At 43.4% G+C, this 16,590-nt stretch overlaps 1 protein-coding gene across 2 annotated transcripts in view; it reads left to right on the top strand.

Moving 5' to 3' along the window:
- Nucleotides 1-11,245, top strand: part of LOC115532895 (insulin-like growth factor-binding protein 2-B) — a 32,138-nt gene extending 20,893 nt beyond the window's left edge. Inside the window, exons 5-6 of one of the 2 annotated variants that reach the window (XM_030342920.1) lie at nt 7,948-8,070; nt 10,536-11,245. In XM_030342920.1, coding sequence (XP_030198780.1) covers nt 7,948-8,070; nt 10,536-10,694 — 282 coding nt within the window. In that variant the 3' untranslated portion in view covers nt 10,695-11,245. The remainder of the gene's footprint in view (nt 1-7,947; nt 8,071-10,535) is intronic. The other variant, XM_030342919.1, reaches the window with a different exon arrangement.
- The last annotated feature ends 5,345 nt before the right edge of the window (nt 11,246-16,590 follow it).

The raw sequence follows: 16,590 nt of genomic DNA, 5'->3' as shown, positions 1-16,590 counted from the left end.
TCAGAATCTTTGATCCAGTATGCGCCCACCCCTACCTGCTCCTTAATCAAATTTGTTTACTGTCAGCAAAAAAACACTGGATTAATGAATGACCGAATATAAATCCCACTTTGCCGGCTTGAACAGCATTTTTATCATAATCAGAACGAGTTTTATTTCAAAGTACGTTTTCCAAGTTTTCATAAGGAGTTGCTGTGGTGCATCGATGCAGAAATACAAATACCAGACAAAAGGTTAGAAGAAAAAAGTAAAAAGTCATACTTGTGACTCGTAAACCAATGTAATAAAGCAGATTGGCCTCCCTTTTCTTTGTAGGGTAACCATGGTGATGTAACAGATAGGTCAGCTGTGTCCTGGCTGGCCATTCTTGTGCTTTACAGTAGTGCCCTCCACTGGGCAACCATTCACTTACATGCAAATTTGCTTTTATATGCATGCACGTACCCACACACCTATACGCACACACATTCACATGCACATATTCACATACACACTCCATTTCTCATGGATTAAACCGACCGCTTAATGTTTAATAATTTCAATTAAAAAATAAAAGTACTATATGCAAACATGTGGGATAAAAGCAAATCTTTTGTAAAAATCTGCAAGCATAACAGGGCAGAGTTATGCTTTTGTAAGTAATAGGATGTGAGGTGTGTTTTATTCATTCATTCCACTCACAAACCAACACACACACAAACCGTTAATCACACGTAATTCCCATCAGTCTCACAAATCAGTCTCACTCCTTATTTACATCACAGTACAATTATTAAGCTGATGCTTTTGTCCATCAAGTGCATTCAACTACAAATAGAAAACCCAAGAAGCCAAATAATCATTTGAGAACATACAATTCAACTGCTTCAAGTGCTACGTTAAAGAAACATGAGATTGATGCTTTTTTTTTTCAGGGGTGCTGAACAGATGTTTTGAGTCTGCGACGGAAGATGTTTAGGGTTTCTGTTTAGTGGAAAGCTCATTCCTCCATTGTGGAATCAGCACAGCAAACAATCCGGATTTTGGTTGAGAAGCAGCTGGATTTCCCTTCTAGTGAGGGAGCAGGATGCCGTTGCTGGGGTGTGGGGTTTGACCATGTCCTTGATTTGGGACGAGCCTTAACATTTCACAGCAGGGTAGTAACTGTGACTTGAATTGAATTTGTTCATTTACCATTTGTACATAACCCTATATTTGGATTGATCCATTTTAAGTATCTTTAATAAATAATACTAATTTAATATTGAAAGATAATGTAAAGTGCCAACGGGGCAGCAGCAGCCCCAGTAGATGTTTGCCTAGATTGCCGCGTGGGTCCTGGGCAGGCAGGTTTCTGTTTTGTTTTGGTGGTCAATTGCTGATTTCCATTTAATCTAATAAGAAGGAAACAATACGAGAATAGGTGTTGTCCCCTCAGTTTCCCCCGGCCCCAGTGCAGAGAGGCGCAGTAATAAGCAGTTCCTTGAAGAAAGGTTTCATCCAGAACAATGCCCTATGTGTGCCCCGGGGCCACATACATGCATATTCCTTTTTTTCTATTAAATTGTTTTTGATTGTCTCGTTTTTGATTATCAACCCTTTTATTTTGTTCCCTTCTCTGTTGATGAAGCTCACTGGGCTCTTCTATCACTAGACACCAAAAAGCCTGCAGGGCGAGATAATCTGGGACCATACTTTTTTAAAGTTGCAGCTGACACCATTGCTAAACCTTTATCAAACATCTTTAACCTGTTTCACTCGAATGTCATCCCCAAAATGTGGAAAGCTACCCATGTTCTCCCTCTGTTAAAAGAGAGGGACCCCTACTTAATAAACAATTACAGGCCTGTTTCCAATTTAACCATCTCATTAATAATATCACCAAAAAACCTGTGCCGCTCTTTTTATCAATCTTTCTGTAAAAGCTGTTGATACAGTTGACCACCTTCAGAAATGGCTGCTCGATATTGGGTTGCTGAGCAGACGGTTTGCTGGTTTGAGAATTACCTCTCTGAAAGTGCAAAATGAGTTAAATTGAGTGGCACTGCCTCCAGTTTGTTACATGTTGTGTCAGGGGTTCCGCAAGGTTCTGTTTTGGGTCCACTTTTGTTAACTATTTATGTTGACAACCAACCTCGGTCAAAATTTTCCTCATGCACAATTGGATTTTAAGGTCGGTAATATTGTTATTTACTGCTGTGGTGCCACCCTTCCTCATCACTTGAGTATTCACAGTCTGCTTTAGGTATTATAGAGTCACGGTTGTGTTGAATGCTACAAAAAGTAAGTTATTGTTGTTTTGTAATGCCAGGAAGACATTTGGTTCTCTTCCTAACATTGTAACCTTGCACGGCAGTCAGATTGAATTAGTGTCAGAGTAAAAGTATAAAGGTATTTAATACATGATCGTTGTATGATGATGATCGTAACTTTCGAGCTTCAAATTGAAAAATAAGCAAAGAAACTTAAGCCTACGCTTGGTTTTTACGTCAAAAACAAATCCTGCTTTTTCTATGCTGCCAGGAGAGAAATGGTTGATGTTCCTTCCGTTGTTTGACTATGGTGATCTGTTGTACACGCAGGCCTCGGCCCAATGCTTGCATTGGCTGGACACTGTACCACAGCGCTCTGAGGTTTGTCACAGGCTGCACAGCTCTCACTCACCATTGTGCCCTACATGCCATAGTTAAGTGGCCTTCATTGGCCTTGCAAGACTCACTCATCGGTACACATTTATTGATAAGTCCATCCTTGGTCTGCTCTCTTCTTACCTTTGTGGGTATACCTCAGCCAAAACTAGCAATTATTGTTTGCGCTCAAATTAGTCTCTTACTGTCCGTGCCTAGGGTTCACACTGAATTTGGCAAACAGGGCTTTATGTTTTTAGCGCCTGCAGCCTGGAACCTCTTGCAAACAGATCTGCAGCTAGAGGACCTGATCCAAAAATGTCTCAAAGGGTCTGAAGGCAAATCTAATTGGAATTTGTAATTGCTTCACTATAACCAGTACTGTCTCCAGCAGTCTGTTGGCCTTATGATTCTGTGACCTATGACTATATATTTTGTTTTATGTACCTTAAATGTTGTTGTGAAACTGTATTGCTGCCAGGGCTCCCCCTCGAAAAATTGATATTTTCGCCTCAATGGGGCTTGCCTGGTAAAATGAGGGTTTAATAGTCATAAAATAAATGAGTGAGGCCCCTAGGAATTATGCTGGTAGGGGGGTGGGGAGTGTTGGGGCCCCTCATATGTACTTTTGCGAGCTGGTAAACAATGTTGTACATGATCTGCATTTTCCCCCTAATTTCCCTCACTCTGGCAATTACAAAAAAGGCAGCAAAAAAGACCAAAAGTGGGGGAGGCGGAGGTTGGGGGGAAACAATTAGTGATGCCTTTCAATTGGAGTGTGCTTGTGTGTGTGGGCGGGGCTGGCGGGGGGGGGGGGGGCTGTTGGTTGGATGAACGGTGTGAGGGTGTGTGCGTGCGTGTTTGTGTGTGGTCCCTGATAAACAGCCCTGAGGGGTCCTCACACCCTGTCAAGGCCCCTGGGCCCCTTCTGTCACACCCAACCCCCCACCCCTCCTCCATCGCATTCATTCCACGCCGTCATCACGCAATCTTGAGGACACTTGTTTTGACCTCAACCTTTGTTGATGTTTTTGTTTTCTTTTATTGATTTCAAGTATTACACTAAATGTGCAGTTGTCCCACCAATCCCTTTCCAACGATATAGGCATAGCCACGGTGTACTGGCCCGAATGGTGCCAGGGGGTACTTCCAAAATTTTGCATTGTCCACTGCAACATTGAGCAGCCAAGTGTCAAGTGATGAGGTTCCTTGAAAGATTTATAAATTGTGTTTAGTTATTTGGTCTGTAAAACTATAGGTCGTACCTTCAAAGTTTTAGAAATGGGTTGATGGATGGAATGATCGATTGATGGATGAGCAGAGGGATAGTGATGGGTGGATGTTGGTGTTGGAGGCCTTGTTTTACTTAGCTATTTGATTCTCTTGAAATCTCGATTGAAAATGGTTGTGAGCCTGAGATTTCTACAAAGTTGGGCAGGCCTTTTGTTTGGTTCATTAACTTGTGTGGTGTCTCAAATCTCCTTCGGAAGCGAGATCTGAGGTTAGAGAGTGATGTGCTCAGCTCAGGCGTAAGGGCCCGTATGCAAATGTTTCTGAAACATTGCCGCTCTGTGCCTACTTCGGTTTTCAATGAGTCCAAGACCTTGCATTTGTATTATTAAACATGATTCCCAGCATCATCCAAATCAATGTAAAGTGATACACCACCGTCGCTACATCTCCATCCATTCTTGGATATTGCGAAACCATGGATGTGTGTACAAATCTGAAACCGGTGTGTGCATGCGCATAATCACAAGGCGACATCTCGTAAGCCCCTATGTGTAGGCTGAGACGGTTGTAAGCGCCTGGTGCCTTTCATGCACACAGTTTCGTTTTTGAGTCGAGATAAAATCATAATTCTTAAACGGTTGCAGATCTAGATATGTATCTTGTGTAAACAGGGCCTGTGAGGAGGGGTATGTATGTTGCTGTCTGCACATATGTATGCGCAAGAGTGTGTGTTTCTGTGTTTGTGCATGTGATTCTGTGTACACGTGTGTGTGTGTGTGTGTGTGTGTGTGTGTGTGTGTGTGTGTGTGTGTGTGTGTGTGTGTGTGTGTGTGTGTGTGTGTGTGTGTGTGTGTGTGTGTGTGTGTGCTTGTGTGTGTTTCTGTGACTGTGCATGAGGGTGCAGATACGTGTGTGTGTGTGTGTGTGTGTGTGTGTGTGTGTGTGTGTGTGTGTGTGTGTGTGTGTGTGTGTGTGTGTGTGTGTGTGTGTGTGTGTGTGTGTGTGTGTGTGTTTGTCTGTGTGTTTGTGTGTGTGCCTGTAATAACATGAATGAGATGAGTTGAGACATGGTTGGGGGTAGGGCTAAATGATAGGGACAGCTGGGAGCTGGAGGGCTACATGAAGAGAGAGAGACAAAGAGACAGACATAGAGAGAGGGAGGGAGGGAGAGAGAGAGAGAGGGAGAGAGAGACATAGAGACAAATAGAGAGAGGCCTGTGATGTGATAATGTCTGAGAGACCTTCCTCTCTCTCTCATCCACAGCCAACTAATCAGAGGACAGGGGTCCTTTGATCCACCAGCCCCTGAGACACACACACACGCACACACACACGCACACTCACGTGCACATACACACACACACAATCTATTAGTAAATTCAGGGTATTTGACCATTTTTTATTCTTATTTAATATTTAATTATCGATTGTCAGGGATGCAAACAGCTCACTTTTTAAGTGAGACTCACTTTTTTGACGGCCAAATGGGTCACTTGTGATCCAAGGAGTTTTTGTTTGGGGGGGGGGGGGGGGGGTGTCTAATTTGCGCCGGAACTTTCCTGCGCATGCGCACTCCTCATTCCCGTAACTAACCGTTTCTGCTATGGTTTCTGCTATCTAGATCGTTCAAAAACTATCAAGCGGAGAAATAGAGCTTGCGCCCGTATATTAATCATTACGGTAGCCCACACCACTTCCGCAGAACTACCGTCAAATCACAGAGACAAGATTCACCAGCACCTGAAGTATTTGTAACGTGAGCTTCTATGTACCGTAACTCCTGAATGGTTGGGGAATTTCAAAAATTTCGACCGGTTTCTGAAAGTAAAGAATGAGAGCTTAAGGTAAGGTTGCAGTCTTTTGCTGAAAGTTTAACATGAATATTATTTGTCTTGGAAGTATCCATGATGGAGTGACCAGACGTTCCCGGTTTCAGGGGACAGTCGCAGCTTTTGGTTGCCTATCCCCGGGAAAATAAAAATAAACTCTGTCCACGTTTTTTTTAAGATAAAAAATTAAGGAAGGCCGATATCAATCAAACTGATGGCCACACAGGAAATCTCCCCGTTTCTCTCCGCCTTTTTGGGATTTATGTCCTGGTATTGAACATCGGATGACTGGTCATTTTCATCCATGATATCAGTTAACTTGAGCTGACGTTAGCTAGCGTATAGACCTGCATAGTTAGAGATAACACTGTTACCAATTAAGTGTGGCGTAGGTAATCTAGGCCTAGGGAACGTGAAAGCTTGCGATGTGTGCGTTCGCACCAAACGCGACGGGGCGACAGGATCCCATACAAAGTGAGGCGTATCGGGCAATTTTTTTGCGAGGGAAAACCGGCGACAAGTTTTGATTTGTCACACCATACTTTCGCCGTGCACAGGCGAGCGCGTTCATGAGGATTTGTGGCGCGACAAATTCGCTCGACTTGAAATATTTAAACTTTGACGCAAATTTCGAGTGATGACAGCCAATCAGCGTTCAACAGCGTGGCCACTGAGTGACATGTGTAACGTAACAGTCAATCAGCGTTTAACCGTCAAACTCAGTGCAGTGCAGTCCGGGGTGAACTGCAGCATGGAGGAGAAAGTGATTGTTGCCGTATGCGACTCCCGGAGCTCTATATATATTAGTATATAATATGATATAATTGTATATATAATATCACAGCCAAAAGCTCTGCGCCTCCCGATGGCCGTAGCGCGGGGAGCTCACAGGGATTGGGCTTCTCAGGGTTTGTTTACCGGCGTTGCTATGGTTTCCGGTCTTGTGTGTTACATGATGAATGAAACAGGCGGTCGGAACTCTTGTGCATTAAGCTTTATTGTTTAGTGACTCTTTTAGTCAGATTCTATCTAATGTAGGGAGGTAAAGTAAAAACCATTCAGGTAGTAAATGTTGAATGAAATTAACTAGGACTTAAAATTTGCAATTTGGTTCACCATGGACTAGGCCCACATGTTTCAGACCTGGCCTATATCTACAAAAGAAACTACCTTTGGAGAACCCCATCCTACTATCCCTCTCTGCTCTAGACCCCATCCTCAGAGGTCCCTCGCAAGCTGTGATCCATTTGAAGAAGCTGGCCACCAACCTTCAACACTTCACAGACCCTGAAAGTGATGTCCACCTCGAAATAGTGGGGTACAGTGTGTCTCCAGATTTGGCCTCATTCAGTGAGGGAGAGGACATGGTCACTTGGTTGGCCAAGGTCTTCAATTCTCAAAAGTTCCCTGCATTGAGCAAAGTCGTGAAAGCCGCCCTCTCCATCTTTCATGGCCCATTGGTGGAGGCCTCCTTCAACCTTATGGGGGGCATTATTGACCCAAAGAGCAGCAACATGGCTATCCCTACATTTAATGCATTCCAAACTGTTAAATACACACTAAAATCAGGCAACATGTCCGCCACTCAAATTTTTAAGAGGGACGATCCAAAATATGGGAAATTGGATCAAAGGCTGTGTCAAAACATCAAGTCTGCTGGGGCAAGGGATGCGGCTAGACGCCAAAAGAACCGGATTTCAGCAATGGAGAGGGCTAAAGAATATGGGTACGAGAAAGCACAAACTGCAGAGGACAGTAAAAGGGCTGCACTCAAAGCCGAAAAGAGGGCAAGAATGAAGCATGCGGCCAAACAAAGGCGTCGGGCACTCGTGATCCTGGTGGCAAAAAAAAAGAAGTAATTCTGTCAAAATGACAATGAAAATGTTGTTTTGTTTGTTGTATTAATCCGTTACTCTAGCTATTGCCAATATGTTTACAATTCAATAAAGAATGGAGTAGAAATCTTTGGCCCTTTTCATCATTGCGCCCCTTCCACGGTCTCATGTGGGATCGGCAAGTCGCCGCGGTGTACTCACTTTTTTGACCCTTCACCTGTTTGCATCCCTGGATTGTACATGGGACAATATCTTATGGGTATCGTATTTATTTATAACACAACTAATCATTTCCTCTGTGTGTGTGTGTGTGTGTGTGTGTGTGTGTGTGTGTGTGTGTGCGCGTGTCTGTGTGTGTGTGTGTGCGTGTGCGCGTGTCTGTGTCTGTGCGCGTGTGTGTGTGTGTGTGTGTGTGTTTGTGTGTGTGTGTGTGTGTGTGTGCAGAGCTCCTGTGAGCAGGAGCTGAACCGGGTGTTGGAGGAGATCTCCAGGATGACCCTCCAGGAGAACCTCTACGAGCTCCGCTTCCCCAACTGTGACCGCAACGGCCTGTACAACCTCAAACAGGTACACACATTCATTCCTTCACCCATTGCCTCCCTCACTCTTTCGCTCTCTTACTAACTCATTCACCTGCTCTTATTTACCAACTCACTCACTTAATGCATTGACTTATCAAGATCACACCACATCATTGTATCCTAAACACCAAAATAAACACATTTTGGACAACACAAGACACAGACACCGAATAAACAACATGGAAGCATGCTGGGGCGTCATCTCCAGGGAGGCTAAATGTGAGGGAGAGACTCTTGGAAGTGGTCAAAGTTCATGGGAAAGCCATCGCCTGGTACCTTACAGAACGACAGTTTTCACTCAAAAGTCACACCAGGGTCAAAGAGAAAGACATAAACAGACATGCGCTGCTCTTTGGGGTTTCAATGGCTTTTTTATTATACACATTACACAGGTTTCATTACACGGGCATCCTAATAGTATAATTAGTAATAATGTAATATACCTGCACTGCTGAGTAATTGTCATATTATTCTTCCTCAATTCGATACTTTGTTAATTAAACTAGAAGTATTTTAGTTTAATTAATTTTACAATTAGCGCATTTAGCAGACGCTTTTATCCAAAGCGACTCACATCGGTTAAAACACACATTGACACCGACGGCAGAGTCAACCATGCAAGGCGACAGCCAGCTCGACAGGAGCAGTTAGGGTAATAATCAAAAATAATTAATAGTACTAGTAATACAAATAAATTATCTCACAACATTGATCTCAACCTAACTATGACAATGATCCTGGTTCGGATTAATAATAATGATGATCATGCTTATAATAACGATCCTATTAATGATGAAAATGATCAAATGATCAAAATGGGAGCTGTGTCAATAGTTAAACAGGTTCAACGGTTCTTGAACACAGGTCAGAGGCAACTGGCGTTGTTTTGCCCAGCAAGAGAAAGAGAGATAGCTAGATAGAGAGAGGCCTTCTTTCCCAGGACAACACACACACACACACACACACACACACACACACACACACACACACACACACACACACACACACACACACACACACACACACACACACACACACACACACACACACACACACTGTATCTCCCGTCCCTCCTTTCTTCCGCCACCAATTACTGTAACTGTCACTTGTTTTGTTCTTTCTCACCCAAGGAACAAAATGGACGTCCTTTTCTCTCCTCTTGCCCCTTCGCCCCACCCTGTCCCCTTCTCCTTCTCCCCCTGGAACTCCTTGTTCTTTCCCATTCATTCACCTCCTCTCCTCCTCCACCTCCTCCTCTCTCTTTTTTCCACCTCCTCATTTTCCTTTCCTCTTCTTCCTCCTTCTACTTCCTCCTCCCTCTTCCCTTTCCATCTTCCTCCTTCCCCCTCTTCCGCCTCCTCCTCCTCTTCCTCCTAAACCCTCCTCCTCCTCCTCATCTAAACTCTTCCTCCTCTACCTCCTCCTCCTACCTTACTCCTCCTCCTACCCTCTTCCTCCTCACCCCTCCTGCTCCTCCTCCTCCTATCCTCTTCCTCCTTCCCTCTTCCTCCTTCCCTCTTCCTCCTCCTCCTCCTCCTCCTCCTCTTCCTCTCCTGGCCAGTGTTTATGGCAGAAAACACTTTGATTATGACCTCATTTTCTGAGGGGGCGGAGGGGGGGGGGGGGGGGGGGGGGGGGTGTGTGTATCTGGCAGGCAGAGGGTCGGGGGAGGGGGAGGGGGTGCAGTCTGTAATCCACTGATGTGCATGAGTGGTGGGAATGTAGGCGGGCTACGGGGTGGGGGCACGGCTCGAGCCAGCACTGCTATTGGACGGCCCTGGCTCCGCCCCCCACCCCGCCTAAACTTTAGCCCCTCCAAATCTGAGGTCATGTTTTTGTAGACATGCGAAAACACGTTGGTGTGGAGCGCGCGCACACACACACACACACACACCCACACACACATGCCCTGTCTTAGTCCACATTGTCACGCCCCCAACTAACGTCCCCGAACATTCATCCCCCTCCTTTTTGTATTATCTGTCTGTGTCCAGTGTAGCTACTTGGGGGTGTGTGTGTTTATGTGTGTATGTGTGGGTAGGGCTGTGTGTGTGTGGGGGGGTGTTTGTGTGTTTGGGTGGGGTTGTGGGTGTGTGTGTGTGTGTGTGTGTGTGTGTGTGTGTGTGTGTGTGTGTGTGTGTGTGTGTGTGTGTGTGTGTGTGTGTGTGTGTGAGAGAGTGTGTTTGTGCCTCAAATGTGTATCAATTTATCTTGTTTGCTGTTTGTTGTTTTGCTTTCATTGTCATTGTCTTATTGTTTGTCGTCTATTTTTGTTATTGCTTGTAACAATGTGCCATCATCGGTTGTCCTTTGTTGTTTTGTTTTCATTGGTCAACGTCTCTTTGTCGTCACGTGTCATGGTGTGTTTTTATTGGTGACCTTGTGGTCACGGTGGTGCGGTGGACTCATGGTGGTGTGGTGGTCTCATGGTGGTGTGGTGGTCTTCCCCAGTGCAACATGTCCACCCATGGCCAGCGGGGGGAGTGTTGGTGCGTGGACCCCATGACCGGGACCCAGCTGCCGGCCACGCCCCGGGTCAGAGGGGACCCCAACTGCAACCTCCTCCAGGAGGACCCCGGCACCGTGCCCACGGCCGCCGCTATGCGCTAGGGCCTCGTCCACAGTGTCGTCTGTTTGTTTGTATGCTGAGCTTGTTTGTGGTTTTGTTTTTTTACCGAGGCAACATGGCTGTAAAGGATGTGGCAAGGATTTCTGTGTGTGTTTGTGTGTTTTTGGGGGGGGGACGGCTTTATAATGATGGCGATCACATGTCACATCTTTATGAAGGCAGATTGACTGTGTTTTATAAAGCAGGTAAAAGGATAAAAACCAGGAGACACATTCCTTTCAGATCCCCTTCATACATATGAGATATTGGCCGAACAAAATAAGTATTTAAGTGAAATGATCCATGTTGAAATATATGTTGAAATAGGAAATGTATGTTAAAACTTACATTTAACATCAACATTGTTGTTACCTATTTTGCTTAAATTTTCCTACGCACCCAAAATGGTTGATCTGCCGTTTGTGTGTGCGTGTTTGTGTGCGTGTGTGTGCGTGTGTGTGTGTGCGCGTTTGTATGAGGGGCCGCCTGGGACAGAATTCATACTTGGTCTTACACACACTATTATCTCGCATATACACCACTATACTCATACACACACACTATTAAACTCTTTTTACATGTAAGTATGAGAGTGTATAGTCGTGTATGTAAGAGGGTATAGTAGAGTATGAAAGAGAGTATAGTAGTGTATATAAGAGAGTATAGTAGTGTATGTAAGAGAGTATAGTAGTATTTGTAAGAGAGTATAGCAGTGTATGTAAGAGAGTATAGTAGTATGTGTAAGAGAGTATAGTAGTGTATGTAAGAGAGTATAGTAGTGTATGTAAGAGAGTATAGTAGTATGTGCAAGAGAGTATAGTAGTTTATGTAAGAGAGAATAGTAGTGTATGTAAGGAGTATAGTAGTATGTGTAAGAGAGTATAGTAGTGTCTGTAAGCGAGTATAGTAGTATGTGTAAGAGAGTATAGTAGTGTATGTAAGAGAGTATAGTAGTGTATGTAAGAGAGTATAGTAGTGTATGTAAGAGAGTATAGTAGTATGTGTAAGAGAGTTTGAATGAAACGGAAGTGAGTTTGAATGAAACGGAAGTGAGTTTGAATGAAACGGAAGGGTTTCCTCATTACCATTTACCTCCACAAACAAAAAGTGACCGTGGAAAATAAAGTAAATAAGAAGAAATACCACTGACATCTTTTTGCCACGGTTGTTTCTGCTGCTTGATTTAAGCACTTTATGGTCAAATCCCGCCGGCGGGCAATTTTTCGTTACACCAGCCCTTCCCCCCAACATGCTGGGTCATTTTCGGCATCATACAGTTGAGTGTTATAGCCATGTCATACACCGTTTGAAAGCTTAGAATCTCAGGAATGTCATCCAATGTCAACCATATGGTGGAATAGATATTTTTGGCGAATATAGATCAAAAATATCCTAGTGTCTTAGGTCAAAATAGCCCCCCTCACCTTCCTCCTCCCTTGGTGCATTCTAACTTTATCGTCGTTTTGGATATCCTTAGCAATGAGTTGATACTTCATGTTGGGTCTTGAAATGTTCATAAGAGTCTGCAGAAATCGAATATCAATATTATTTTAGTGTAATTACATTGTGTATATGCACAAGCCATCTTATACAAAGCATACTACAAAGCATACTACTATACTCTAATATTATAGACTTCCCAGCACTGTGAGAGTACATGATACAGTTATTCTGATAATGTCATAAAATTCTACAGGTTATCAGCTTTCCAAAGAGACCAAGCATGTGATTAGAGGTCATACTATGAAGGAGCAGTGCTCTCTAGAGTAGGCGCAGTGCAAAAACAAAAAAATTGCCAAAAATGGCCCGAACACTAAGTGGTTAATTTTTCCTTGTTACTCTTGAGTTGGTGGTGCTAGCTTTACTTTCAAAGCAGCAAACCCACTAGATAATATAGGCGGCGGGCACTGAGCCGCATAGGGACCAATGTGGGCCAGTGCCACTATGATTGACAGGCAGCCCACCCCATCAGGAACCGAGGAATCAAACTCACTTCCGTTTAATTCAAACTCACGTCCGTTTCATTCAAACTCACTTCCGTTTCATCCAAACTAACTTCCGTTTCATTCAAACTCACTTTTGTTTCATTCAAACTCACTTCCGTTTCATTCAAACTCACTTCCGTTTCATTCAAACTATTAAACTCCTTTTACATGTAAGTATGAGAGTGTATAGTCGTGTATGTGAGAGAGTATAGTAGTGTATGTGAGAGAGAATAGTAGTGTATGTGAGAGAGTATAGTAGTATATGTGAGAGAGTATATTAGTGTATGTGAGAGAGAATAGTAGTGTATGTGAGAGTGTATAATAGTGTATGTGAGAGAGTATAATAGTGTATGTGAGAGAGTATAATAGTGTGTGTAAGACCAAGTATGAATTCTGTCCCAGGCGGCCCCTCATACGTTTGCACATGTGTATGTACTTTACGCAAAAGTGAGTGTATAAATACTTCCTATTTTTTTTATACAGCATATCAGATATTTCTGATACGCTGTCCTTGGGCTCTTTAGCAAGGCTGTGTGGAAATGGTAGTGTGGATATACGCTACAGGTTGCTGTTATTAGCAGGTGTCTATGGGTGGTATTGTGGATGCTAACTGCTATGCCAGACGTTGCTGTAATTAACAGTTGAATATGGATCCTAGCATGGATGCTAGCCGCTACGCTACACGTCTCCATTGTCAGCAGAAGTGAAGGGGTCGTAGCGGGGATGCTTGGTGCTATGCTACGGTTATTAGCAGTCAATGCCAGGTGCTATGCTCCATGTTGCCCCTTTTATTCCACGCGTGTGTATTGCAGCGTTCGGGGTATCAGGGCTCCTGTTTGTTCAGCTGCTTCCCTAATTGGTCACCCCTACATGGATCCTAGCCTGTCGGCCTGTGAGCCAGAGAGAATACAACATATACAGTTTCTATACAGGTGCTAAGTGTAATCAGGCCACATTAGATATCTAAATGTTGAATCTGTGACACCCTATTTTGGTGGCCACACATCCCACAATGTGGAATGTGTGGCACCTTTATCTTTTCTTATTTTTTTCTTTCTTGTTTCATGTTGCCCATGTTTTGTGTTGAGTGTTTTTTTCCACTGAATTGTAACTCATTTGTTTGTTTTGGCTGTGGATGTAATGTTGTTCTCTGTTGATTTCTATGTGGTCGGATTGGTGTTCTTAACTGATTCTAAAGTTTAGTTTAAAGCACTTTAGAATAACTACAACTTTAAAGCATTAACAAAGAAGCAATTCATCATTTATAAAGCATTGTTCATGCATTCATGTATGTTTTTCATAATCAGTTGTAAATCGTTAATAAGACGGTTTCAATGTTAATTTATAAAGCTAATTGATGACTTACAAACTATTTACAAAGTGTTATTTTGTGCTCATCTAAAGTGAGGACAATGATTTGTACTATGGCAATGGTACTTGAGGAATTGCAATTGTAGCCTATGAGTATTAATGTAGTAACAATGCTTTGTAACTGATTCATTCCTACATTCATTTATTATTGCTGTAAATTGGAATTGGCCTATATTCTGAGATGCTACCCTTTAGTTCATTCAAATAACATCAACCAGTCAATACAATGCACAATATTTCCGTAGTTTTGATATTGGATTAATATGCATTACTTTGCCATAGGGAAATAGGTGCTTGTTGTTTTTTAAAATACCAGTATGTTTATATTCCTGTCTGTGGTGAAAAAATATACACAAAATATATTATCAAATAAAAAGATACATTGCTATTGTCTATTTCTACACTGTATATCTTACTGCAAAGTGGTGTGATGGTGTGTGTGTGTGTGTGTGTGTGTGTGTGTGTGTGTGTGTGTGTGTGTGTGTGCGTGCGTGCGTGCGTGCGTGCGTGCGTGCGTGCGTGCGTGCGTGCGTGCGTGCGTGTGTGTGGGGAGGTGGCATATATTCAGTTTTAAGTGTGCATTACCTGTGCATGTGTGTGTGTGAGCATGTGTGTTTGTGTGTACGTGACGTGAGTGTGGCTGTGAGTCAAAGAGGCTGATGTGGAGCACCTCTTTCTACATATGTGAGGGAGGAGAAGGTTGAGGAGGAGTAGAAAGGGGGGAAGTGGACGGCCCATAGCCTTCCTGGGCGGGAACTCCACAAGAGAAGAAGACTCAGAAGACCTGTTGTGTGTGTGTCTGGTGTATCTGTGTGTGATTTGTGCGATTGTGCATGTGTATTTGTAATGGGGTTTATGTGTGTGTGTGTTTGCATGTGTTTTAGTGTGTGTGTGTGTTTGTCTGCCCATGCATGCGGGTGTGCTGTATGTGGGTCTGTCAGTGAATACATGTTTATGTGGCCACATCTGTATGTCTAGGAATGGATGTGTGCATTTGAATGTGTGTTACTGTCTGCATGGATTTGCATATGTGTGTATGTGCCAAGGACCTCCATTTATCCAGAACCACAGGTATGGGGTGTGTGTCAAGACTTGGCACATGCACACGTGTGAACAGGGTTCTTCTTGGGGGCCGGTGCATTGAGGTGTGTGTGCGTGTGTGTGTGTGTGTGTGTGTGTGTTTGTGTGTGTGTGTGTGTGTGTGTGTGTGTGTGTGTGTGTGTGTGTGTGTTTGTGTGCATGTGTGAATGTGAGTGTGTGTGTAGGTTACTAATGACGTGTTGACATGCAGGGGATTAGAATGGCAGGCTGACATTGACAAATGTGATACAAGTGGGTTATGATGTCTATAAATACACACACACCTACGCACACACACGACATATCTACGCTCAAACACATCTATGCACACACACACACATACATGTACACTAACTTACCTACATATTCATATACACACATACACACGCACATACATACACCTAAACATATGCACACTACCACACCTACACACACAGATATTTGTGTGGGGCAAAAAAGCGCCTCTAGCCTGTACCCTGAAGGCTTGTTGTTCTCACCACTACTCTACTTCACACAGTATGTCTTTTATCTTCACGTTCCATCAAGCTACACCATGGTAACTATGTTAAACACACATAAGCATTACGATTCCCAACGTTCTTTGTGGTTTGTAGTGTACAAAGAAATGAACATAAAGGCCCCCATGGCTTTAGGATTGCTTTGGAGGGCACACAGGTGTAGATTAAAGATGTGCTAGCACCGGCTGACTCAGCAATATCATTCACTTGCCGCTTCTATTTAATTGCTCTACTGCTTTATGTTACCTAGCATTCGATCAGCTTTGTCTGACCAAATAACTGTGTGTAAGGGTTGAGACATTACAGGAAAGCTTCAACACACAGCACACAGCTGCTTGCAGAATTAATTTATATATACTGTATAGATATAGATATAGATATTTCATACGGCATAATCAAAAAAATATCTGTTTAGAGTTAGTTGGCACCCTTGACAAGTGCAAATATGTTCTTGATGACAATTTTATTGTCCTTGTTTTTTGGTGTGCATATACTTTTAATTATGTACAACAAAGTAGTTGAGTTGGATCAGATCATATACACGTATTTATGGAACACAGGAGTCTTCGGCTTGACAGATACCCTGTCTACATCTTTATTGAACATCTTTTAAACCAGCACAATTCTGAGAACTAAGCCACGACTTCCCATCATACTTTCGCTGTTGCTCCACATCCCTCATAAATCTAACCAATTTGGGTTTTTCTTCCTCAGGAAGTTATTTTGTCGAAGCCCAGGCTTAGTTGGGCCGAGCTGTAAAGAAGGCCCACACTGTCTTCCTAACGCATCAATACTTCGATGCGCGCCAGCAATAAGACTATCAAAGCCCTTATGGGTTGAGGCGTGTAGGATCGAGGATGTAAGGATCTCATTCCAGGTAAGCTAAAGAAACACACAAAAAAGAGCTGCGGTTCACACACTTACATCCGCCCCGCACCGAAACC

The sequence above is a fragment of the Gadus morhua genome, chromosome 20 (genome assembly GCF_902167405.1).
Source record: "Gadus morhua chromosome 20, gadMor3.0, whole genome shotgun sequence".
NCBI lineage: Eukaryota > Metazoa > Chordata > Actinopteri > Gadiformes > Gadidae > Gadus > Gadus morhua.
This window is presented reverse-complemented; position numbering and strand designations above follow the sequence as displayed.